Source organism: Esox lucius, chromosome 8 (assembly GCF_011004845.1).
Source record: "Esox lucius isolate fEsoLuc1 chromosome 8, fEsoLuc1.pri, whole genome shotgun sequence".
NCBI classification, from domain to species: Eukaryota; Metazoa; Chordata; class Actinopteri; order Esociformes; family Esocidae; genus Esox; species Esox lucius.
The window spans coordinates 14429253-14457193 of record NC_047576.1 but is presented as its reverse complement, the minus strand read 5'-3'; the positions used below and the strand labels follow the sequence as shown (position 1 = coordinate 14457193).

At 45.5% G+C, this 27941-nt stretch overlaps 1 protein-coding gene across 1 annotated transcript in view; it reads left to right on the top strand.

Annotated features, from left to right (window-relative positions):
* The first annotated feature begins 1615 nt into the window (after window positions 1-1615).
* The window catches only part of trabd2b (TraB domain containing 2B), a 64409-nt gene continuing 38083 nt past the window's right edge, over window positions 1616-27941 (top strand). The window contains exons 1-2 of the mRNA XM_010871815.3: window positions 1616-2087; window positions 4984-5553. Of these exons, the coding sequence (XP_010870117.1) occupies window positions 1980-2087; window positions 4984-5553 (678 nt within the window). The 5' untranslated portion in view covers window positions 1616-1979. The remainder of the gene's footprint in view (window positions 2088-4983; window positions 5554-27941) is intronic.

Genomic DNA, 27941 nt, shown 5'->3' with positions numbered 1-27941 from the left:
TCTAACTTTCTCCCTCTGACCTCTCACCCTCTATATTTCTCCCTCCGACCTCTCACCCTCTATATTTCTCCCTCTCTGACCCCTCCTCCCCCTATCTTTCTTACTTGAGACACTTAACTTCTATCTTTCTCCCTTTGCCCCCTCGTCCTATTTCTATCTCTTTGCCCCCTCCTGCTCCATCTTCCTCTCTTTCGACCCAGCTCTGTGCCAGCCCCTTGCGAACACATCCCCCATCCAGAATCCGCAGTGACCATTTTCTGTGGTTTGCAAACAGAACATTAACTTTTAAGTATTTTTGTATTGAGTCTGTCTGGCCTATACAGTACGTTCTGTAAACCCTGGCTCCTTCCCAGGAGTCTCTTGCATGCAGCGCTCACACGCCTCATCTAACCAGCCAAGAATGCGAAGCGGCCTCCTTCAAAGAGGAGCCTTTCAGAAGGTGCTGTTAAAGCAGGTGACTGTATCTGCAGGTGGTCACGTTACAAAAGATGGGGCTCCAACGGAAATCACACACACCTGTCTGACACAAATCTGCAATGGGAGGAAAGAGTGTTGCAAAGGAAAACACATAGACTCAGATTAAATTACATATGTAGGCCAAGTCTTGGAGTGATGACTTCTTGGGAATAAAATGTATGCGCCCAGTTACATAAACAATGTACTTTTGAAAAGATTTGAATGCCATTGCTGTGGAATAGACGCATTCATAAATAAAATGCTCAGTTTACCGATGTGGGATCAGTTCTTAGATGAAACCATCATGAATTCACAATGTGCATTCAAATGGTGATGAGAGACATCTAACCGACAACCCCAGGACCAACAGAGAATGTGTTCCATTTGCAGACTCCAGTGTGTGACGACAGTCAAAGTCAAACAGAGCAGGCGTCCAGAGATGAGTGGAGAGTGATATAAAATTGAGAGTTTAAAACACAACAGAGGACAAAGAATGGCTTGTCCAGGGCCTGTCTGCCGTCAGCCCAGAGGGGAGGCCCTGGGTGGCACTTTGAGGGGCTCCCATGATAAATGGCCAACTACTTGGCTCTGTCACACTGCCACTTAGACAATAACATGGCTCATGGCAGAGTTATGACACAGTGACCTGAGAGGGACAACTCTGACTCTCAACTTGTCCATTCATCTGAACCATGCCGAATTATACACACGACTGCTATTCCCTCAGAGGGCTATTATAGAATGAATTAAACAAACTTCAGAGTTTTCTTAACTGAGATGTTTATTTGGAGACATTAGTCATTGATGACTGGGTTAGTTGGTCTAAGGACTCATTTTGCACTTCTTGCACAAAAAGTGTCAAACAAGCATTGACAGAGATGAATGCAAAACAACTGGAAAGGACACAGATGACAAAGATTAATGTTAATTCATTTTGATTAATTTGAATGACTAGAGGCTTGAAAGGCACCAGACTGGCATCCACTCCATTGGTTGGCATTGCATTTTACATTGTATTTTACGTCGTGGTAGAATTACAGATGACAGTTGTACAACTCCATCTCCGATATCATTTATCACTCACACGCAAACCTGTGCTCTCCCTCTCCCCTTAGAACCTGCCTTCTCCTCCTCTTAAAATAAGCAGCGGGGGCAAATATTCAAAGAGTTCCACCTCCTCCACTCAACCAGCCAGACAGACACCAAACTTAAGAGCATACTGCAAAAAGTTTCCCCTGCAACTGCTGAATAGGTTGGTGCCTGCGACAGGACAGCGGCGAGTGAGAAAAGACAGTGAAAGCAGAAGGCATAGCCGGTTACGAACTGCCTGTGGTTTGGGAATGGCGGAGACTTGGAATGGTCCATGCCCTCCTTCCGAACGGCACATGTGAGCCGAAAACCCTGTCTCCTCAGGGCTGATTTGGTTTTATTTTAGGAGTGTAAGGACAGTAAACAACGAGAAATAGGAATAGGATTTAAGTATACACACCAGCCTGTCGAAACCCTTCTCGTCTCATCTTGAGATGGTCTGTCTGCAAGGAATTCGATGGTTCTTGCTTACCGCTCTCCTGCACGCTGTCGCACCCCGGGACACCCGCGAGAGACCGAGGCAATGCGATCCACCGAAGTCGGTGAGTTGTGCTTAGTGGTTAGTTTATCTGTTTCAGCAATGTCAAACATGAAGATGTGTTTGACTGGATAGCTTTGCAGGTTTGTGTCCATAATTGCCAGCACTGGTTTAAACAAATGACAAGACAAAATAAAAACAGAATGCAGTGATATTTCAGAGTAAAATAAATGCACTTTACCCTTTAAGTATTTCTGAATTGCCTAAAGCAAAAAAGTATGAACTTATATACATCATTGGATTTTATATAACAACCAAAATGTAAGAGCAAAATGAAACTGTGAATTAAATTTTCATAGAAATGTACACTGGTATATGTTGATATAGAGTAGTTGCTACTTACACGTTTAAAAATAAATGTATTTATAGCAATCTTTTTCTTTATTTTTTTAGGCTATTATAAAACTAATTATTATTATTTTATTATAGTTTATTTAATCATTCTGCCATCCTGTAGCCTGACTTATTTGGCTTATCCAGGTATTTAAAGGATGCTAGGATGGGTGATGCATTACGGCCTACTACAGTCGGATTGATAAAGTGTGTAATTTCAACTTTTTCAATCAGCAAAGATGGTTTACTTGCAACTGAAAGTCTTTTATGTTATTCGGCATATTGCTGATTTTCGTCAAAGAAATCTTGCCCCTAAAAATGTAAGCAGTTGCCGAACGAAATATCGTTATTGCCCGCCATCACTATGTCTGTTTATGTGACCAAAGAGAGTGTGGAACGAACACCCACGGGTGACTTCAAATACAGTACTTGCATTTGGAAAAGTTTCATTGACCGTCCAAAACGGATCAGGTTTCAATGAAAAACGACCCATAAAACAGTTATCTGGCATATTTGTAAAGTTATGGTATGGGCTCGATTTCATAAAGTGAGTCAGCCGGTTCGAATTTGAATGAGTTGAGTGTTATTTTATCTAGATGGAGCCGTATGCAATCGCTCCTGTCTTTCAGTGGGAATGTCTCATCAGCACAAAATAATGATGAAAAGGAACTTAATTCGAATAACGACTGGAGAGTGCTCGCACCACACATGGCTGGCTTTAGTCTACGCTAAAAATTCCCAGATTCCCAGTACGTGACCTCGACAGTTAATTACAGATCACTGTACCGCGACATTATATAGGCTACAGTCCAAATGGCTAATCATTGTTGAATTTTTTTTTCATATTTGATAACACTGACAACACAGGTCTATATATCGTCAACAAAATTAGGCCTATTTCGTTTTTTGTATTGGTAATGTATTTAATTAGCTTATCTGTGTAATAATGTCATTGTTGTCAGGGATTTCATGTATATGCTGTTCCCCCCTCATGTGATTTGTAATACTTCAGTACAGAGCTCTGTTTTGTGTTAAAAGTAATTACCCAATAAAACAGAGCTCTTCTCGTCAGTGCTCCAGTCTTGTGCGACTGTGCGAGCGCTGAGTAGAAAAGCACTGCGCAGAGAGGCCTTTCCTCGGCTTAGCGAAGTCTGGGGAACGACCTCCTATCTGTCCATATTAGATGGAACAGCAGTCTCTGATCAGTTGACGAACATACTTCGACAAGCAAATGAATCACTAAATATATGTATACATTTGCATAATGAAGTAGTCTTTTATTATAGAAAGTTGAACATTAACTTTCTATAACAAAATACGTTTTATATATACACACACACATATATACATATTCCATCATATATACATATATTATATGTATATACACTTTCGGTATTCCATGCCAATTTTGAAATGTATGTTATGGCAAAACAATCCCTTTTAATAACAAAAACTACTTATTAACAAAGAAATGCCTCTGGCATTAGTGGAATTATTACAACTGTTATTACAACTGGGGACCTTAATGTTTAAATAGCAGTGAAGAATGTGAAATGATAAACATTGAACTACCAAGCCTACCAATTACTTCTATTTAATTGCTTCGTCTCCCATAGAGTTGGTATTCCAAATGATTTAATACCACTGACAAGGATCTCTTTTCGGTCCAACTGTCAATGTTCTGGAAAGTCAACTCTACTAAAAATAGATACATGCAACAGAACTATGGATTCCACAAAATAATAGATTGTCCATATTTAGATTTTGCTTTGAAATTAATGTATCTCTCAAAAAAAAAAACTCTGATAGTCACTTGGATTCTTTCATAGTTATTATGTTCCTTTTTAAATCATCTAGGCATTCTCATCATATTGGCATCTTAATGTTTTGCAGAGATGTGATTGATATACATTTTTGTGAAGAAGGCATAATTGACTTATCAAATCCGTTGAATGGAATTAATTGCAAGAAATAGACACATAAATATTTATTTTTAAATTTTTTAGCAAAACGTTTATAGTGTTCAGAGTACCAGATATAAATGTCTGACCCAATTTTCAAAGGCCAATGTGTGAGCTTTTTGTTGTTTTTGAAGGCTATCTTTTCCAATGTTTTTTGCAAAAAATATTTCCTCAAGGAAAGTTTTCCAGTTAGGTGGTTCACAGCAGTTTTATATGGTTCAGTATGTTTATATTGCTGTAGCAACCCTTGAAAAGCTTCCCAACTTCACAGAGGCATTGGCAGCAGAGATATGCACCTCAGAAATACACTGGCTCTGTTTAGAAGTAAAGCTTCACTATAAACTCACTGCCTCAGAGTAGCAGACTGATAGAGCAGCACAGTGGAAGCTAACAGATCGGACTTTACTCAGTCCCCTACCTTTATCTCAAGATGACATTTCAACAGATTGTATTGCATTGGCCTGTATCTCCGCCAAATGTACCAAGAAGGCGGTTTTGAATTTACTACAGTAGATGGCCTGTACTCAGAAGAGTAAGTTACTGGGATCTGAATGTCCATTGTCATGAACAGTCTCTCATGCCCTCCACCCCCTCCACTCCCCACAGCAAAGTGACATGAACTCGTTCCTCTGGACAGTGAAGCGCCCAGCCCCCTCCCCTCCATCCTATCTCTTTGGGACCATCCACGTTCCCTATACCCGAGTGTGGGAGTTCATCCCTGACGTCTCCAAACGGGCCTTCCAGGCCAGTGCCAATGTATTCTTTGAGCTGGATCTGACCGACCCCCTGACTATCTCCAAGCTGACCAGCTGCCAGCTGCTGCCCCACGGCGAGAACCTGCAGACCCTGCTGCCCCGCGACCTTTACCGCCGCCTCAAACGCCACCTGGACTACGTCAAGCACATGATGCCCTACTGGATGACGGCGGACCAGCGGGGCCGTGGCCTGTACGCCGACTACCTCTTCAACGCGATTGCTGGGAACTGGGAAAGGAAGAGGCCTGTGTGGGTGATGCTGATGGTCAACTCTCTGACGGAGTCGGACGTCAGGTCACGGGGCACCCCGGTGTTAGACCTCTTCTTGGCCCAGGAGGCCGACCGTATGGGGAAGAAAACAGGTGCGGTAGAGCGGGTGGAGGAACAGTGTCACCCCCTCAACGGACTCAACTTCTCACAGGTAATGTGCGGGGGGGGGTGGGGGGGGGCTGGGGTTGAACATGACCAGTGAAGTGATCGTGTGACTGCTGTATTTATTTGACTGGCAACAGGGGGCAAGGGATTTGGAGACATGGGGAGTGTTAGGGTATGGGGAAGAATCTCGAATGCCATTTTGAGATTTCTTTCTGTTTCAAAGCTCTGTAAACTGGCTGGAAGTAATTGATGCTCTGGTGTTGTACGAAACGAGCAGACATCAGGGCTGAGCCGGCTGGCGAGGTGTTAGGTTGACAGATTTTATGTAGCATGTGTGTGTGTGGCACCGGTTGCTCTCTTTTCCCTGGGCTGACTGCCTGTCTGTGTCATCATGACCACAGCTAGTGTCTTACTCTGTAACTTAACACTGAAAGATGGACAGAATAACCTAATAACTTGATGACATGAAAATGGGGAGTATCCAGCTTTTATTTCTCCATGGAATGAGCTGAAGAAGATGTGTAATGTGGATGTCTAAATAAAGGATGGCCCAGGAAAAGTTAGAGGGAGGTCATCTAAAGTCTGTGTTTCCAAACCGTGGGAGGTCCGGGCATGTCTTTGATGAGCTAGGACTGGGAGGATGTTCCCCCATCAGTTAAGCTCAGATGTGTGCTCTCAGGGCCTCAGAGACCAACACACACACACTCATTTACTTAGCTATTTAAATGGGGACACCGAAGTTGAGTGTCCTTAAGGAATCCTACTTTTAACCCTAAACCTAATTCCAACCATATCCCCAAGTGCCCTAAACCTAACAATCAATACATATATATTTGTTAATGGGGACAGGATATATATATTTTTTTCTAGTTTAGCCAACATTTGGAGATGTGTTTGTCCCCATAATATAGTTTGGTTGGAAATAGACACACACACAAACACACACACACGCACTTCTGCTTCTCAGCTCTTTGACAGCATAGTTAGGAGGTGCTGATGAAAGAGGAGACGCTGTGTGGGCCCAGTACCTCTCAAATTAGCACAGGAGCCCTCATAGCTTGTCACATGGAGGCCCAAGCACGCTGAGATTCTGTTGCACTCTGTGTGTGTATATGTGTATGAGAACAGGTTTTAGATGATGGTTATAATTAGTAGAAATAGCATTTCATTATTTTGAAACGCATATATTTTCTGGCATTTTTATTTGCTATTGGACAAAGAAGTGGTAACTGTTTTGTATGCTGCTGCAGTACATTTGCACTGGAGGCAGAGGCTTACACCATTAGACCACAGGCCTGAAAAATATGATTTATAAAGGGAATAACAAATTCAGAATTCCCTGTTTATATAGCTATGTTAGTAGCAAGTGTATATGTGTGTGTGTTTGTGTGTGTGTTAAAAACCCATGTGTGGAAACCTGTAACAAAGGTGCACTAATGCTTCTTTGTGTTGTAGCATTAACTGTGTTAAAATAAGGGGTCATTTCTTATGACCATTGCCTGGAGCTAATACTCTATCATTAGAGCATGTTGTTTTGAATGAGAACATGAGTACATTTCCAATACAAATAGTTGGAGGCCTGCCTGCCTTTCTGTTGTTTCAGGAAAAGGAGTGTTTTATGAGCAGGTGTATTGTTGGACTCCATTTGTGTTGTTCAAGGTTATTTTATTCAAAGCTGGATAATGAATAACTTAACTTTCAACTCCCTGTGCACAACCCCCATCCCTGTTTAAAAATGTGATGAAAATAAATGAATTGACATGGAAATGATTAGTCAATTATCATCATTTCATATATAATTTCAACACTACGGTTGACTGGATCAGTCTCTGTGGTTGATTAAAACAAACATTTGGTTAAGCTGACAGCTAAAGAGAGAAAACTGTGTAGGGAGAAAGAGACAGTGTGAAAGCACAGGAAGCAGAGCGGATAAAGATCGATGTTTATTATGTCACTGCAAACCCTAATCTGAAATGTGAGCCCCACTTTTTGTATGGTGGGAGATGTGACTTGGGAACAGTCTCAAACCCTGCTGGCCGACATATTATTGTACCCAATAAAAGTCGCTGCTCACAACATCCTGTAACTTTCCGCTCCTGCATTGCCAATAGGTTGTCCGAAACATGAAGTCTGCTAATTCATCATCTGGCATAAGCTTTTCATATGGGCCCACAAAGCCATTGACCCACATCTACGGTGCTGGACCTGGGTGATGAGTTGGCCCAGCCCAGCTTCTCCTTTCCTCCTCTCCCCTCAGCTCCTTAACACGGGGACAGGCTGGCGTCGCTGGGTCAGCCATTACCCTGCGACCTTGACCTCTCAGGAAGTGATCTGTCCGGCTGAGAGATATGACTGATTGGGAGTTTCCACACGTTGAGGGGTGCACACTGTGGCAGAGGTGGGAATGGTGTGTGTGTGTGTGTTTGTGTGTGTGTGTGGGGGGGGGCGGGGCCTGGGTGGGGGCGTGGCTGCCGAGCCGCCCTACAGTTGGAGCTTCTCACAGACCTGATAGCACTCTGGTTCCTGTGTGCAGCAGCAGTGGTGCAGCTGTGGGACTGGAAACAAAGGCTTGGGGAGAGCATGTTTCATCTCCAGAGCTGCGCAAGGCGATGCGGACCGACAGCTGGGCGGGCCGGCCAGCGCCAAACACTCTCCGAAGGCACGCTATCCGCACCGAGAGAGAACCTGTAGGACGCCAGGCCGTCTAGAGGGGTGCCAGCTGGTCACTGTATGGCCCAGAAACACAACCACCTCCCTCCTCCCACTCCCTAGTCTCAGCCCTACATCTGCAGCAGTCAGCCTGCGCCTCCTAAGTCTCAGCCCTACATCTGCAGCAGTCCGCCTGTGCCTCCCTAGTCTCAGCCCTACATCTGCAGCAGTCAGCCTGCGCCTCCCTAGTCTCAGCCCTACATCTGCAGCAGTCCGCCTGTGCCTCCCTAGTCTCAGCCCTACATCTGCAGCAGTCCGCCTGTGCCTCCCTAGTCTCAGCTCTACATCTGCAGCAGTCAGCCTGCACCTCCTAAGTCTCAGCTCTACATCTGCAGCAGTCAGCCTGCGCCTCCTTAGTCTCAGCTCGATATCTGCAGCAGTCAGCATGTGCCTCCCTAGTCTCAGTTCTACATCTGCAGGAGTCAGCCTGTGCCTCCCTAGTCTCAGCTGTACATCTGCAGCAGTCAGCCTGCGCCTCCCTAGTCTCAGTTCTACATCTGCAGGAGTCAGCCTGCGCCTCCTAAGTCTCAGCTCTACATCTGCAGCAGTCAGCCTGCGCCTCCCTAGTCTCAGTTCTACATCTGCAGGAGTCAGCCTGCGCCTCCCTAGTCTCAGCTCTACATCTTCAGCGGTCTGCCTGCGCCTCCCTGTTCCTCCTAGCCTCTGGCCTGGCGTATAAATACTCATATTTATTTACTGTGGGCCGCATTGCAGCCAATATACAGCCCCTTGTTGGGAAGAGATGACATCACAGCTGTGGCGCCGTCTCTGTGCTGGGGTCAAAGGTTGCGGCGGTGCTGGTGCAGCAGTGGGCCAGGAGGATTCTGTGGGTCAGAATATGAACGCTCTGGGGCCTGGAACCAAACAGACCAGGTTACTGAGCTATTTTCACTGTGACTGGCTCCACATGCATTACATGTAGAAAGAGATATTCTCACATGAATGCAGAACACACACGCATGCCAACACACACAAACACACACACACACACACACACACACTTAACCTCATGTGCATTGTTATCTAGCAGGCCCAGAACTGATGTATGTCCAGGGAGTCCTGTGGTATAATGTGATAGAGACATGCCCTGAAAAACCTATTAAATATGACAGTTACACTAAGACTTTATGCTGTGCTGATATGACAAAATATGGGCCCCTCACAAAAGGTGGTTATGGTGGTGGAAATATTCAGGGTAATTTCATTCCTATACATACAAAGAGTTGTGTTTCTCTAGTTAAATAAGCATACATGGTATGTAGTGGAGATCATACTCTGAGATGATAGTGAAGATGTCTCTCTCCTTAACAGGGTCACTGAGAGCACAGACAGTGAGCTGAATTAAATACAACGTCTTCCAGGTGTCATATCAAATGATTACAGAACACTTCTCAGTGTGTTCATTGGACGGCTGTCGAACAGCATAAATAATGCCCAGTTAAAGGGAGGAATTAGAAAACATCTGACTCGCTTCGTTTTCAAATATTTACATTCCATGATGTTTAAGGATGAGTCTGCATTGGCTCTGGCTGCCCTGCCTCCCTGCCTCCCCACCCTCCCTGCCTCCCCACCCTCCCTGCCTCCCTACCCTCCCTGCCTCCCTACCCTCCCTGCCTCCCTAACCTCCCTACCCTCCCCACCCTCCCTACCCTCCGTACCCTGCCTCCCTACCCTCCCTGCCTCCCCACCCTCCCTGCCTCCCTACCCTCCCTGCCTCCCTACCCCCCCTGCCTCCCCACCCTCCCTACCCTCCCTTCCTCCCTACACTCCCTACCCTCCCCACCCTCCCTGCCCCCCTACCCCCCCTGCCTCCCCACCCTCCCTACCCTCCCTGCCTCCCTACCCTCCCTACCCTCCCTACACTCCCTACCCTCCCTGCCTCCCTGCCTCCCTACCCTCCCTGCCTCCCTGCCTCCCTACCCTCCCTACCCTCCCTACCCTCCCAGCCTCCCTACCCTCCCTACACTCCCTACCCTCCCTGCCTCCCTACCCTCCCTACACTCCCTACCCTCCCTACACTCCCTGCCTCCCTACCCTCCCTACACTCCCTGCCTCCCTACCTCCCTACCTCCCTACCCTCCAGACTCTACCCTCTCTACCCTCCAACAGAACTATAGAGGAGAGGATGACAGTACAGACACAGGATCTTCTAAGTTTAGAGGACTGTAGGACCGGTCAACGAAGGGGCAGGGGCCATTACTCAATTTGTTCTTAGTCATACTTTCCTGGTAAAGAAACAGTTACAAACCTGTTTGTTACTACTACACCGCTAGTACATGTTATTACTACAGTTGTTACTAACATACTGCTACTACATGTTATTACTATGTTGGTTACTACAATGCCCCTACTACATGTTATTACTACGATTGTTACTACCACGCCCCTAATAAATGTTATTACTACGATTATTACTACCACACCGCTACTACATGTTATTACTATGGTTGTAACTACCACGCCCCTACATGTTATTACTATGGTTGTTACTACCATGCCCCTACCACATATTATTACTATGATTGTTACCACGCTGCTACTACATGTTATTATTAAGGTTGTTACTACAACGCTGCTACTACATGTTATTACTATGGTTGTTACTACTACGCCGATTCTACATGTTATTACTATGGTTGTTTATGTGGGGAAAATCCTCCCAAAAGAACATGTGTGCAGTGCCATTCCTTTTACAAGTGGCGCTAGAAGATGACATCAAATCATGTATAATCTCGTTCCCAGACACTTCCGCTGAAATTCACAGATAATCTGGTGGAACACTTTGAAGACTGTGCCTGTGAAAAATGTCTCCAGTGTTTATTCAGTTTCGCCTACCAACCAGTCATCTCCCACAACACACTGCATGTTTGGCGCAGAGATATTGTAGCAGTGTTCATTTACATGATCAAACAAAAAGATGACAAGGAGAGTACAGATGACTTTAATCTCCTGTAGAATTACATGGTCAACTTGTGGGCCAATTGTGGGGCAGAATGTATGCGAGTGCACATCCTGTCCTGGTCAGCAGGCGGGCAGGCTGACGGCAGTTCAACCAGCCACTGCTGTAATGATTTAATTGGCTGCTTAATGACTAAATTGCCCCATGCTTTCCAGAACCATTTGGACTATTATAAATTGGCCGGAACAGAGGCTAGTGAGGCGGAGAGGCCAGACATGGCTGTAGAGTGAGGGGTGGACTGACCACTGTAGCGGGTAGGCAGTAGAGATGTGGTGGATACGGGGAATGCACTGGACCAGACATCTGTCAGTATTGAGCTGGTGAGGTGGTGACCATAGCAAGACAGGGTGAGTCCCCCCCCCCCCCCCCCCCAGAACGAGTTCTGTACCATACCACCGGGTTCCCCCAGCCATCCCCCCGTTTCTCACGCTCTTTTTAAACGGAACATGGCTTCCTACCACTCCCTTGTGGCATCACACACACACACACACACACCACAGCAGGCAATGCAGATTAAACACAATCACGCAACACAAAAACAATTAGGACATAGGTAACGAACGCCAAGCATCCCGGTCTGAGGGCAACATAACAATGGAAAGAAAACATTGGATTTGGAGGTGGTCTCTGTGCCTCTGGGCAGGGGCATGTTTGTTTTCCGACAGGGTGAGACGGGTTTGTCTGAGGCACCGGCTGATTGATCGCAGACAGGAACGTTACTCAGTGATTTCCTGAGTAACCAGTGTTTCCTTCCCTGAAATGCTGTTGTCTGTCAGGGTGTGATAACCATCTAAGATCCATATCACGTGTATTTTAATGACACGCCATTGGCTGGGTGCAGGTGTGTTGTGTCTAGGATAGGCAGCCTAATTCGCTGTAAGCATAAAACCACCCTAGAAATGTCTTACAGGGACCATTGGAAATACGGCACCCGTGATCTGTTGTTTGGAGGGTGTTTGAATGGAAAGCCGACGTAAGTGTTATGAGACACAGAAAGGCTTTAAAAATAGAACAACTCTGAAATAACCCCAAAAGAATTTACTTTCAAGGATTCAAACAAACCTTTCTGGGATCAAAACACCCAAAAGTGGACAACATACTTTAAAATCAAATGTTAAATGCTAGTGATTTGTTGTCTAAATATTAATTGATGAAAGGACCCTTTCCACAAACAAAACATTGTTTGTGGAATTCCATCTGATTGATAGAAACACAAGACAGAGCAAATTAACACTTGAAATGACTGAGGGGGAATGACTGAGGGGGCTTTATTCTTAAATGAGGGGGTGTATCTAATTCATATGCCATTCATATACCAAAACTGAGGGGGCACAGATTCTCTCTGGAGGGGCAATGCCCCCTTTTGCCTCCCCAGTAGTGCTGGGCCTGTATATATGTATATGTGTATATATATATATATATATATATATATATATATATATATATATATATAGCTGGGCAGTAGGATAACCATTATCATCTTATTGAAATGTTATCATTACCATTATCATCTTATCATCTTATTGAAACTATTCGGAAGTCTGGTTTTAATCCTTTTGCGTAGTCTATCTTGCTGAACTGTAACAGTTTGTTACGTGAAGGGGTGTAATACATCACAGCAGTTCCCTTATTTCCATATTTTAAGGGTTTACGTAAATATAGTGTCCTGCAGGTCTTCTGTAGATCCTCTAATTATCGCTTATGGACTGAGCAGTAATAGAGTATTAGGTTAAGCCAAATTATCTCCACTAAATGGAAGTTGAAATACCAACATTTTATTTGAATCCTTTTCCAGATGTGGGCCCATTACATGGAAAGGTGTTGGATAGCGCTTTATTAAGGGATTGTGCTAAAAGTGAACGTTTGTGAATAAAATCAGTGAGTGGCCAAGCCAGGAAAAGAGTTAAACAAATTCCTAGGCATATGTGTTGTGAAAATGTTGAGCAATTTACATTTTGACTAAGGAGAAATTTGATTCCTTTCTTTTCAGCATTTTAGGACAATGCTATGCTTGGTTGAGGAACTTCAGCCAAGGTGCTATCTTTGTCTACATAATAAACACACAGCATTTCAACCACATAAAATATACATCCCATGAACTGAAGTCTTGGGTCATTTTCACAGCTTGTATTTTCCTTAAAACCTATCACAGTGATGTCATTTGAAATGTTGCACAGACAATCTTTCCTGTTTTCTAAAATTCTTGTTGGTGCCTGAATGGCTCTGCTTCACGAGAAGCAGAGATGAAGCAGAAAACTTTACTGATGTCAACTAACATGTCCATAGAATAATTCATTTCACAGATTTATGACATTACTCTGGCAAGCGAGGTCTTTATTTAGTACTCCACAATCTCTGCAGTAATAAGTATGTGATGTTATTGTGGCAGTATCATTTTTGAAGTAACCTTAGCCTAGTGGTATCAACAATTGCCTCAACGCTTTCTTGGTTTAATGGAAACCAAAAATGTGCTAACGAATCTGTCAGTACCATTAAATTATTACTTATTTCTGTGCATCTGCCTCATCTCATTAATGCACTAAAGACTTTTTTTTGAATGGAATGGAAGCCTATAACCACTTGCGTAGTGTGGTGGACGCCAGGCGGGGTGCATGCTGTCCTTGTTGTTTGTGGTGTAGCATGTCTCATGGATCACTGTCAGCTGTTAAACACACTGGCTTTTAGGCTGGATCTTAGACTGGCCCTCAAACTGGCTCATACACTGTTTCGTAGACTGGCCCTCAAACTGGCTCTTACACTGGCTCGTAGACTGACCCTCAAACTGACTCTTACACTGTTTCGTAGACTGGCCCTCATATTGGCTCGTAGACTGGCCCTCAAACTGGCTCATACACTGTTTTGTAGACTGGCCCTCATATTGGCTCTAACACTGGCTCGTAGATACTGGCCCTCAAACTGGCTCATACACTGTTCGTAGACTGGCCCTCAAATTGGCTCTTGCACTGGCTCGTTGACTGGCCCTCAAACTGGCTCTTACACTTTCTCATAGACTGGCTCTCATACTGGCTCTTACACTGTCTCTTAGACTGGTCCTCAAACTGGCTCTTTTCTTTGTTCATACAGCTCTCAATCCAGACTATTCCAGAGCAGCCCATGACAGAGTCAGTGTTCAGGTCATCTATTATTCCCAACTCTCAGGCTGATGTGAAAACCGCCAGGTGGACCTGTTCAAACAGAGCTCCCCTCGTTAAATTTTATTGGGGTACACATAAATCCTCTGATTCCTGCTGTCCACCCACGCAACCGCAACTGCGTGGAGCAACCCCCCCCCCCCCTAGTCTCATGTCCCCCCTCCAGTACCCTGTCCCTCCCCAGGCCTCCACAGACAGTGAGGCAGGAGAAAGGCTCCACTGACATTAAGGCCTTAAACACCAGGCCACTGGTACCAACACGTTGCGCTCTGTGGAGGGATATTACAGCAGGGCAGTTAGTCCAAATGTCCCTGTTTAAAACCAGCATCAGTATTCCCTTCATTGTTAGTTTCATCTTAACATGATCTCTGGGTCCAACTTGGCTGTTGGTTGAAGCAGTGGTGGGATGGTTAGTTTAAGGCCAGATGGGATATCTGCATCGCCCACAGGTGTTATCTGAAGAGATTAGATACCTCACAGTGATTTGACTTAAAGGTAACATTATACGCCCTACCCTGTCTCTTTGATGGACCGGAAAAAGCTGGATATGAACACATTGACCTCATGGTGTCCATGGGGTTGGAAGTGTGTGTGTGTGTGTGTGTGTGTGCGTGTGTGTGCTTGCTGTCGTGTGTGAGTGTGTGCATTTTTGGCGATATTTGAAATTCCAGGCCAGGGTTTAAGGATTAACACAGTTGAACAGGGGGCAGTCAGTCCCAAAACAACAGTTCAGTCCCTCAATGGGAAGCTTAATGCCGCAGAAAAAACAGCTATGGAAATGAAAGTGCATCACTTTTAAAATCCCAATTGTTAATCTCTCGGCAATAAATACATTCTACTCCATGTTCACTCCATGACTGCCCATGAGAGTCCAGGAATTTGACACATTCAGGCCAAGTGCACCTTTCAAAGTTTAATTCCCAAGCCCTTGCTTAAAGCCGGATTGAATTGACTGAGGGAGAATGTTGCCCTCTTCCTGCCCCTCGATATGACCTCCATCCCCCAATCCCTCCGCCCTCGGTCCTCTCTCTGCTGTCATACATGACTCTGGATGATTCTCTGTGACTGACTGAATGTTGGAGAGTTGGTTAGGGGTTTTGCTCTATTGTTCAGGTCAGTTGTAGAGCTGTGATTTGGGATTATGGAATGTTGGCTCCCCTTCTGCTGACGTGCGACCTCTCAAGGCCTTACCCTGAGAGCAGGGCACAAGGGACAGAGAGAAGTGGTGAGGGAGAGAGGAGAGAGAAGTGAGGAACAGAGGAAAGAGGAGTGAGAGAAAGAGGAGAGAAAGGAGGATAGACAGTAAGAGGGGATAGAAAGAGGTATAGGGAATGAAGAGTCAGGGGAGGAAGGAAACTGGAAAGCATGTGGGAGGATGGAGCATCAGGAGACATACTCCACTCAGTCAGACCAAGAGCACAAAGAGAGGAAAATGAAATTACTTAATTTGAATGTGAAAAAGAGTATGCAGCAAAAGTGCAAAGATCCAGGAAACCTTTTACTTTCTCCACTGAGCAGGTTTTGCCAAAACAAAGGAGAGGCTACTTTGCTCTGAAGCGCAAGCTCTTCTTTCTTTTCTGTCTTTGTTTTTAGAGTTTGTTTTCCTCTTAGATCTCGCTCCATTTCACCTGTCAGTCATCGGTGAAGTTCCCCTCCCCATTTCTCAATGCAAACGTTCTCTACCTTTTTTCATTTGCTGGAACAGTTTTAAACTAATATCAAACATATGGCTGCGTTTATAGAAGGCAAATTAGTTGAGAAATCAAATCTACTTAAAGATTCCTGCAGTTGCAGGCTCTGGGGATAGGGAATGTTAAGGGGAGATAATGGGCAGCTGTAATTATATCCCCAAAATGAGAGATGGAAAAGGAGCAGGAGGCAGGAGGGAGAGAACAGGCAAACGAAGAAGAGACCAGAAACAGTGCAGAGAAGGAGAAAGGGCAGGACAGAGGAGAAGGGATATCATGAAGGAAAGAGAACGGATAGAAGAAGAAGAGAGCAGGAAAGATGGTTGAAGAACACAGGATTGGGTGTCAGCTTCTTCTGTTAACATGCTGTAAACCTGATCCTTGGCTGTTTCACCACACTCCATCAGGCCCGCCTCCGTGAAGCCGCCTCTAGTGGCGTGAGGTCATGTGATGGGTAATTGGCCTGTGGTTCTACTGGAGTTGTGCAAAGAGATTACCAGGGAAACGTGTCGGCTTGCAGGGAGGTGAATGTGCTGTGTCATTCACAGATTGTGGGCCTGTGTGGGAAAGCGTTTGATGGGACTGATGGGTAAATGGTGATCGGGTGGGCCAATTAACTTTGATCTCCTTTTTCACACCCATACACACAGTGCAGCACAAAAACAAACACAATTGTTTTCATGACTTAGTAGGAGAAAAATACATCATTTTTACATCATTCTGAAGTGTATTTTCCCGGTTCCTCCAAATCTAAACGTGACTCTAACCTAACCTAACCCTAACCTGAATAACCTAACCTGTATTACTCCACCAACCTTAAATGTAACCCCTAATCCTAACCCTTACCTTATCCCTATGCCCTAAACCTAACCAATAAGCCTACAAAAGTGCTTTGAAAGGTCCAGCACTTGCAAAAACCTCTGAATCTTTTCCAAACAAGTTGATTGTTTTTAGGATTCTTTTAGCAAATTGTTGTCCTGAAATGTTTGGAAAACAAGTGCACATGCACTCAACCACATGCACAGATACACACACTTGTCAACCTGTGGTGGACTTGTTTTTTTTCCTTGGCCCTCCTGCTGACATCCTGCAGATTCTCCTGGTCAATGGGATCTCCCTCCTCAATAGGTCTAGGAGAGATCCTCCTGCCAACTCCCTTGCTGTTGCATTGACAGTGTTCAGCAGGTGGGTCAGTGACACACAGACACAGACACACAGACACACAGACACACAGACACACAGACACACAGACAGAGACACACAGACACAGACAGACAGACAGACAGACAGACAGACAGACACACAGACACAGACACACAGACACAGACACACAGACAGAGACACACAGACACACAGACACAGACACACAGACAGAGACACACATACACAGACACACAGACACACAGACACACAGACACAGACACACAGACACAGACACACAGACACACAGACAGAGACACACAGACACACAGAACCACAGACACAGACACACAGACACAGACACACTGACACAGACACACAGACACACACATCTAGCCTAGAGAGACCGAGAGCAACAGACATGGAGAGAGAAACAGGCAAACACAGACAGAGACAGGGTGAGACAGAGACAGGGTGAGACAGAGACATGCAGAGAGAGAGAGAGAGAGAGAAAGACTGAGATAGAGAGAGAGGCGGAGTGGCAGAGTCATGAAGAATGTGCATGGACACGCAAGCCCATTCAGATATGTGAGTTTAACTTGGCTCTGAAAAAGCAGTGCGTAAGCAGCTAGGGTAATTGGTTTGTGATGCCCCTGCCAGGCCTGTGCCAGACCAGCTGTCTCGGGGGGGGAGGGGGTGTAACAACATCTCTCCATTTGCCACCCAAGGTGAATGCCCAAATCAGCTCACCATGAGACCAAGCCATCCATAACTACCCTGCCTGGACCTGGCTATGCCCCCTGGCACAGGGCTAGAGCGGGTTTTACAGAATGTAGCCTGTGTCCCTGATTGGCTCTGGCTTTATTGTGATGGTCAGTAAGCCAATGGGGGTGGGGTAGGGTGTGGAGTGGGGGGTGCCCGTGGAGACCCGTCCTCCACGCTGGATGCCAGCGGATGTGGCCACAGGCTCTTATGTCACAAAGAAACTTTACAGATCTCTTAATATGAAAAATATGGGGCTGTGCACAGAGAACGCCAGAACCGTTTAAAGAGCTCAAGCCCTGTTATTTTACGGAGCAGCATTAGCAAATCCCCTCTTCTAGATATATGAAGGTCTATAGTGTTCTTACGCGTAGTTAATACCTTTATACAGCTTACAGAATCCTAAAGATAATACATACTGGACATACATAGGTTTGGTCATTGTCAGCCAAGTCTTTCGGAGAATAGCTTATGGATAGGGAGAAAGTTGGAATGGAAAAACACACCTTTTTATTGCCTTGCCAAAGCCAGAGGAAGCAAGACAGGAGAAAGAAACGGAAAGGGAGAAAGACAGAGTGCTCGAGAGAGAGAGAGAGAGTGAGAGAGGTTGAGTGAAGCAGACCCCCTTAAAGCCTCTGCTTGACTGTGGTGGCAGGCCAACTCAAGCACTTGAGCCAGTGGTGTGAATGGTTTTTTAATGCATGCTAACAGCCCGAGTATTTAGCGGGATGGAGACAGGATGGGGTGATGACAGACAGCAGACGGACGGTTCTACCGACCCTAGGGGCACGGGGACCCTGTTCACATGTAGCCTCTTACACACGACAATTACTACATTGTATCACCCTCTGAGCCTTCTTAGCCTACGAGTGATGAAACGCCAGAGAAATGTGCCTTATTTTATAACATTTTGTATGTAGCATTTTGAGTTACACTGACATGTGCAGATAGAAGAGCGAATAGAGGTTTGGGGGTTGAAACGAACAAGATGCGTGAGCAGCAACATGACCAAGCCCTTGTTTTCCGAAGGTATATTACATTTATATGGCTGCGCTGTGCTACACACAACTGAATAATAACAGAAGACACCATTTATTTACTCTTACTCTGACTAAATCAGCCTCAGTCACATTCAGGGGCATGAAGGCATTGTGTGCTGTGAAAGTCATCCAGCTCCCGGGACTTTTAGTTCACACTTTTAAAACTGAAGAAAAGGCTCCCTCGAGATCATGTTACCTTGGACACATTTTTCACTTGAGAACTAACTGACACATTTTGGGGACAATGTCTAACTTCGAACACTATTAATACACTGTTTACGCCAGCTGTCACGTATGCCAACCACACTACCAGCAGAGCATCATGGTGGAGGACTGGACTGTCCCTGTGCTGGTTCAATGCATTCACCTCAGACAGTCAGTCAGCTCCAACATGTTCATGCACTGGACGGAACAGTGAAACCGACAGGTCCTGGAACCTGCCCATTGAACCCACTGTGTGGAGAATGTCCAGGAGGCACTCTGTCTGCACTTCTGACAACATCATTCGTTAATAAGTAGGCATGTCCTACTTCCTAGTTTTCATGTTTTACTGGGATATAGAAATGCATTAACGCTGATTTAGAAAATGTCGTCCGTCACCAAGGTGAAAGGCAAATAACTTTCCCCTTTGGTGATGAAAAAGAAAACAGAAATGTTTTTTGACCTTTATGAATAAGGCAGTGGATTCAACAAATCACTAAAACAACTTTCTATAACCCTTACTGTATCTCCAGCATGGCAGTTGGAACAGTATGGTACATTGGTAAACCAGCCTGGTAGGGGACCTTGCCTCACACACTGTGAGGAGGATGCTTTGAGCATCAAAGGATCCAAGGGCCATATTTGGAGAGTTACAGAACCCATCTCGGGGTAACCAAGTCTCCAAATCTACAATTAGACGCCACCTCCATGCCAGCGGCCTGGGAAGGGTTGCCAGAAAAAAAGTGTTTATTGGGAGCAACCAACATATGTAAACACCTGGATTTTGCTAAATGGCAATGAGACCGAGATTGGAATCGGGTGCTGTGGCGACGAAACCAAATAGAGGCCTTTGGCCACGCACACCGCTGGTGGGTTGGACATCAAACAGAGATGCATATGAAGAGCCTCGTGATGTAAATGGTGGTGCCTCTTTGAAGTCATGGGGCGGTATTGCTTCTGCTGCTCATGGGAGCCTTGTTAAGAACAACGTCTTGTCTTTGAACGCCTCATTTTGGAAATAAACATATTCTGAATTTAGTTCTCTCTTGAATTATGAATGAAGTACAATATATTCCACGTCGGGAAAATTACAATGTACAGTTCAGTAGCTCATTACCTGTTTGTATTTGATATTACACAGCCTTTTTTTGGCTCATTTCTATCTCTTTGCAGTGTTTCATGGTTACACAGGATACCATGTGCCATTTAGCCCAGCATCTGACACACTGCGGACACGGGTTAACGCAAGACCTGGACGACTCAGCATTTTCCAAATGAAAGGACTGAGCGGACGGGCCTTGGGAACCGTGTGGCATCTGAGAGGAAGAAAGAGGTGGGAGAACGGAGTGGAAGAGATTAAAAAGAGTTATTTCAGCCGAGTGGGTTTTTACTGAGGCGGAGAGGGATTGCCGTGCTCCTTTAACGGTCCGGACTGGCCTCTGCGCTCTAGGACCCATTATGAACTAGTGCCAACCTGGAGGAGACGAACTGCTGAGCTCTATGTTCAATGTGCCGTTTAAGCTTTAACACTTCTCCTCCTCTTCCTGCCTCCACAGCTCCAACCACACTCATCAGGGACACCCTGATTATTTGTTAAGACCTCTGCGATTTAAATAGAAAGGAAAATAGTTGGAAGTGAAGTGTGAAGTCTGGTTTAAGTCCGGTTTAAGTCTGGCAGGTATTTTAGGAATTCCGTCAGACCTCACTGTGGTGGCCATCTTGGGGTCACTGTGGAAGGGGCTCTCAAGTAGAGACATAACAGTTTGAGATCTGAATTTGACACAGATGGAACCTCATTAATTGCGGGGATAACATACCTGTCACTCACCTCTTTTACGGAGTGTTCTTGAAAGTGAGGCTTGTATTGTTCTCATAGTTTAAGTAATTATTTCTCCGTTATGAACTGTTATAAACTGCTGAACGGACAGTTGACAAGCAATCATGTAGTTTGTCTCAGAACCCTCTCTCTTCGAAGGAGAAATACAATCAAATTCCTTTTAATTGTTTCCCTTTGAAACGATTCCTAGGTTCAGTTTCATTATTTTCTTTCTTTTGGATTTATCTGGGAGAATCTAGGAAGGGTTTCTATGAAGACTCATTTTGTTATGGACTTCTTTAGTAGTACTGTAAGTAGTATATTTCAATGGTAGCTCAATGGTAACACAAAATGTCAGTGTAAAATACACACGCAGGCTACTGGATGTGCCATCCATTATTTCTGGGCTTGAGTGGAGGTTCATTGTGCCCTGTCTCAGACAAGTTGTCTGTGTTTGATGAGAGGGCAGAACCTGAACCCAGCCGATAAAGTTGTGATGAGAGGAGAAAGATTCTAGAAGGAGGAGTATGACCCCAATAGTTAAGATGCCTGTCTCTTCTATCATCCCCGCTATGGCCTCTTTCTCTCTCTGGAGGTGCTGAGGGGAAAAGGTCCGGAGTTCAGCTCCTCTGAAAGGGGATCCAATCTGGGTGCTGACAAGAATGCCATGCCTAACAGGGACTGACAGCTCTTGTGAGTGAAATTGTGTGCGTGTGTATGTGGGTCTTGGGAGGGATGGCTGGGTCGGAGTGTTGGGTTTGGGGATGGCTTTCAGTCAGGCCAAATATATGTGTGCATTTTTTAGGGAAGGCGAACAGCCGTGGTTCATTTTTATAATTCACTTATATTGACTCGCATGAGAATGTACACTGCACATATACAGATGCATTTACATCGGTGCACACAAACCCACACACGCACACACACTCACACACTCACACACACGCACACACACACTCACACACTCACACACACACACACACACACACTCACACACTCACACACACACACTAACACACATTGAAATAATCATGCAATATTTAAGACCAGAACTATCTACTTAATGTAGAAACAAGAAACAAAGGGTTAAGTAGCCAACATCCACCCAGAATTCCAGTTGAACCATTTCTACAACCACCAGGACATCTCATTCCACCCAGCCCATTTTCCTGGAGATGAAAAGCAGATGGGTGGGGAGGGTAGGTGGGGAAAGTGAGAGTGAGAGAAGAAGGGAGAGAGGGAGAGAGAGAGAGAGAGAGAGAGAGAGAGAAAGAGAGAGATAAAGGCAGAAAGGTCAGGAAGGGAGCGAGGGAACAGTGAGCCGGTCTCAGATAAAAGGAACCCGGCCAATCCCCTCAATGATAAACATGTGTCTGATTTCCCATCAGCCCTGCTGCCTGACGAGGCACTCCTCTCTGGTGCTGTGTGACTGGCGCATCCACGCTCCCACTGATGGGACACACCAACACCTCTGCCTGTCCCCTGTCCCTAGCCTTCAGCTGTGGCTTCAGCACAAGGCGGCCAAATGTCAGACCCATCCCTCTGGTCAGCTCCTCTCATTCACTCTTCACTGCCACTGTGTCGTGGTCATGGAGTCATGTAGCCCACTGGAGCCCTGTGTGTGTGTGTGTGTGTGTGTGTGTGTGTAATGTGTGTGTGTGTGTTACAGCAAATGAGGCTCTAGTTGAAGGGGAGCAAGGGCTGTAAATATAAGGTTCCCCCTAGAGACGGTGGTTTAGAGTGAGGTTCTATGGCAGTCTGTTGACTCACGGCCATTCCTGGCCTTGCTCCATTGGCAACTGGCTGGCCTGAAGTGAACTGGGGGGGCTGGGATGGGATGGGGGTTGAGACGGGGAGTGTGAAGGGAAAGAGGCAGGACAAGGTGAAAGAGGGGACAGTTCTAAGCTGTTCATATGCTTTTCATATGGATATGTTATGACAACATTTTGCAATTGTTTTGTTTGCTTTGGTGTTCAGCTGTTATTTCTCCTGCTGTTTTCTGCAAATTGTTTTCTTCAGGCGAGGCGAAGTTTGTTTAGCCAAAGTCTTCATCCATTATTGGTGACTGGTCAAGGGAACTGTTCCTAGCAGGAGGTAGAAATATTGATGATACTTTTTCAATTAAGTATTTGTTGTCATCCATGAGAAATGACAAGTATGACAATTACTGCAATAAACAGCTTAGGCTGATGCAAACGTTCACAACTAAGACATCCTCTTGTCAGTAATGGTTGCTGCCTGCGGTGTTGCTCTGGTGTCTCAAGAGAGGATTGTTGCTTTTTCCAGTTTTTCAAGCAACTTGTTTTTTAAAGGAATATGCAAGGCAAAGGCATTCGCTTCACAAAGCCGAGTTCTGCTAGGAGCAATCCAAATCTAGTTTGAGGGTGCCGTTAACCTTTAAAGGAGAATTCTGGTCTCCCATTGTTTTCTGGGTAAACATTCTGATCCATGTTGCTGTTCAGGAAGATAAGTTATCTACTGCCATTACCGCAAACATGGTGTGGTGTGTTTATATTTGGCTATGTGTGTCTTTTATGTACATAGTTGTGTTTTGTGGCGTTGTGTAATGTTAACTTGCATGGTTGTGGTGATCAGGTTACTTATTTGCTGAAAGACTCAGCAGCGTTGGAGTGCTGATTCACCCCTCCCCGGGCCGACTTTGTGAAAGGCCACAGCATTTCATGTGAGCTCCAGCAAACATGGTTGTTTAACAGCAGTGGTCAACATGATGCCTTTGTGTATGGAACAAGGCTGTGTCATTAATGCTTTACAGACGGCCGGTGTGGAGCTGTAACGAACACTGCAACTCACCCACGACTCCGGACTGGACACGCACAGTCACCAAAGTATTTAAGTCTCACCCACAAACACCCTCACACAGGAAAATAATCATTCGAAATTGACTGCAATGCGAGGACACCATGGAGGGCATATAAAACGTCTCCACGTTCCTAGGTATGTAGACGGCTGATGCACACTACTGCCGCCTTGCCCTGGACTTATGTAGGCCGGCAGTCGGAAAAGGCCACGTACTTTCAACCTGCAAACAGGCTCTCACTCCTGAATGTCAGAACCGTAAGTTTACACTAAAAACAAAGGCTGCTCAGGCGTTATATGAAATGCTGAGAGTTAAACTGATTGTCAGCAGAGGCCTGCTCCATGTGGTGGTCAAGCGAGAAGCCCTCACACACAAACATTGACAGTTGACATTTGAGTCATTTAGCAGTGGTTCTTACCTAGATTAACTTATAGTTTGTGCATACATTATAGGATATCTAGACGAGACAACCACACATTAGCAGCACATACAATGAAGTAACTATCAGCAAAGTCCAGTGCTAATAAAAATAGAAATTCCAAGCATTCGTTGCCAATGGCAACAGGGACAGGGATCACTCCTACTGGAACCTGGTCCCTCCACTGGGGTTGAACATAGACCTCTGACTGGGCTGGTGATGTCTTGTAGGGTTGGGACAGCCAAGATACCAGAGGTGGTAGAATGAAGACCGTGGGTAGGGACTTGTCTGAAGGTAGAAGGTTTCCTAGGTTAGAGGAACGTTGAATATGTAGTGATAGAAAAGTGGTTTAAGCAAACGATAGAGAGGAAGAGACGGTGGCAATGACAGAGTGAGAGGATGACGGATCATTCGCATGATTCTTCCCTCTATTTTCATTCAGCTGCGGGCAGCCCTCTTCTGTGAGCTGGCAGTGTGTCACTTAGCAATTGCCCGGGCCAGCCAGGAGGAAAGGGGACAGTGAGATTCATAGGATTTGACTCAGACACATGCTTACAGACATGGGTACAAGTCTGATTGTCCTTTATCGATTGTGGAAGATGCTGATATAGGTGAGGATGTGTGCTGAATTCTGACATAGGACCGATGGCTGATTGCTCTGGTGCGTGGCCTAGAGTTTGTAAACTCAATTTCTTAAACATCCTAGAATTAGAAGAACCGCCATCATATAAAACCCAGTGTTAACTTTGAAGAGGGGGGCTTGGGCCTAGCAGGGAATGTGGTGAGATGGAAACAAGGAGGAGACTTGGTAAAAAGAGACACTGTATTCTCTAGCCCTAGAACAGTGGAGATATCTCTTCCCTTTAATCAACACTGTATTTTCTAGTCTTAGAACAGAGAAGAGATGTCCTCCCTTTAAACAAAACTAAAATAAACAGGTTTGGAAATGCTGAGAATCTTTGATGGGAGGTTGTTTTCTCTGTGGTGAAGCCCTGGCCCATCAGAGGGTGCTTGGTAGAGGATATGAAGCTCAGATCAGAGGGCTGTCCCAGGCAGACAGCAGGGCTGACATCTGTCTGGCACAGATCTGAGGCAAGATTACATCAGGGTCAGGGCCGGGTCAGGGCCTGGTCAGAGTGGGCTGGGGGAGGTTAGGGTGTATGGATGGAGTGTAAGGAGGGTGTTTGTTCTCTAGTCCCCTCAGACCCCCTCCCACTCCGGCCCAAATGCGACAGCATGGGTGCCTCATGGAGTCACCCTGTCCGCCATTCTCAGAACCCAAAAGGCAACTGTGAAGAATAGGACAGATTCACATGGTCCTAACAGAGAGGGGTCATTGCTTCTCTGTAGTTCACTGTTTATTCAAAAAAGAACAAATGGACAACTGTACACTTCATCCATCACCTTCAGAAAGTATGCAGACCACTTGACTTTCGACCTATTGTCATACAGATTTAATTTAGGATTGAAAAAATCTCTGTCTTCTCCGTTAATCTACACACAATACCCAATAAAGCCAATGGAAAAACATTTGTTCCCATTACTGAAAATATCTATACTTGTATATTTCCTGTACTTCAGGATTCAGACCCTTTAGTCAGTACATTGTAGAAGTGCCTTATGACGTGATCACAACTTCTGGTTTTCTTAGGTATGTCTCTACCAGCTTTTCGTACCTGGATTTGGGCAGTTTCTCCTCGTCCTTATAGATCCTCTCAAGCGCTATTGGTGAACTGTAGTCTTCTGGTTTCCCCACAGATGTTTTGCTTTGGTTAGGCCACTCAAGGACATTCACAGACTTGCCTCGAAGCCACTCCAGTGTTATCTTGGCTGTGCGCGTCGGATTGTTGACGTGTTGAAAGATTTATGATTTATGCACAACAAATTGTGGAGAAAGTGAGGTCTAAATACTTTACTGTGAACTGCACGTGCACTGTCTTCCCTACTGTATGCCGGCAGAATGAAAGCTAGTATGTTCCTACTGCATGTCTAAATCACTGGGGTACAGAAACACAATACTCATTTTCCACTGACCATTGAGTTACTTAACTCAGTTCCTGAAAGACACCTCCATTCCCACCGTTAGTAATTGCCTCGTTTGTTAAATAGTATGTTTCCTTACATTCCCTTCATCCAGCCTTGTTTAAAGCTGGTAATGTATAGACCACCTATCAGAAGGGAAACCACAGACATGCTTTATGATCAGTACAGAGTCTGTCAGACTGACTGGGTGACTGACTGACTGGCTAGCTGAATGGCTGACTGAAACACAGGAGCTGAACAGTCAACCCCTGAAGCTGAAATCTGCAACAGTGGATGACACAGCTTATTTTGCGAGGTCAAAATGTGATGTGTAACTTGCAGAATTACCACAACCTGTGAAATTGGTGGAAAGGGAAAGCCCTGGGTTGAATGCAGAGAGCAAATACGAAGCACGCATTGGTCTATCCTTTGTAGTTGTCAGTCCATGGATCCCAAATGTTCTGTACTTCTCAGTAAGGGTTTTCCGAATGAAGAAATCTGTCCTACTACAGAAGAATCCCTTACAGTATATTGCCTGTCTTTCTCTGCTTTCCCCTAGTTTGTCTGGACTGTAGAAGTGAGGTATGATAAGTGTACCATTTAAAGCCACACTCCTGTGATTTGTTGGTCGGCCGAACCACAGACCCTCAGGGCTAGACCACGTCTGCCCTTCAGCCCCAGCATGCTTTGTGTTTACGCCGCCACTCTTACACAGGACATTCCCATGCACCGCTTCTCCCTGTCCATACCACTGCTCAGCTGTGGTCCAAACCAAATGTTTTTCCAAATAGGAGGGGGGTGCTAAAACTATTACTAATCGCAATCATAGTCATCATCATATTTCTGCTAAGTGAGCAGTTTCTTCCTTGGCCGAATGTCTGGCTTCCAGGCTGTGGGAGGTTGTGGATGCACGGAGGGCTGGGGAAGAGGCGGCAGGGGGTGGCGCTGGTGGCAGGGTTTACCAAACTGTGGTTTTGTTGCGGGGAGCCAGGCAGACACCAGAGCTGCTGTTCCTCATGTCTCAGGAAGGGAAGAGCAGAAATGAACTGGACACGGCAGAACTGAACAGAACTGTACAGAACTCAACGGGACGCATCAGTACTCGATAGGGAAGAACTGAACAGACCTGTATGAGGCAGAACTGAACAGACCTCAATGGGCGGATCAGAGCTGGACCAGGTAGAACTGAACAGAACTAAACAGGGAAGATCAGAACTGGACAGGGATGAACTGAACATGGTAGATCAGAACTGGACAGAACACAGCAGAGCAAATCTGGACAGGGTGGAGGAAAACTGATCAGGGCCGGACAGCATTGAAACAAAACAAAAAGAGCAGAGCAAAACAGACCTAAACAGGAAATTGCAGCAGAGTTTATGCCCATTATCCACGTCTGAATGCACAATCCCACCCCGATACATTCCCTTATAATGTACCCATACACTCACCCAACGGTCCAGACAGAACAACAATTAACACAAGAGCTGTTAATTCACGCGACACACAAAATGTCGTACCTGTCTGACTGTATTGGAATATGGCGATACTATTCATGCTCAAGCTCTATACTGGAGGCCGTTGAGTCAGTGAACTAGTCAGCCCTTTGCGTTGACACCGATCAGGGTGGTCCGACTCCGCAGTGGGATTAGCACCTTTTGAGTGGGCATCACTAGGTTGAGCGTGCTCAAACACGGCTACGTTCTTATTCA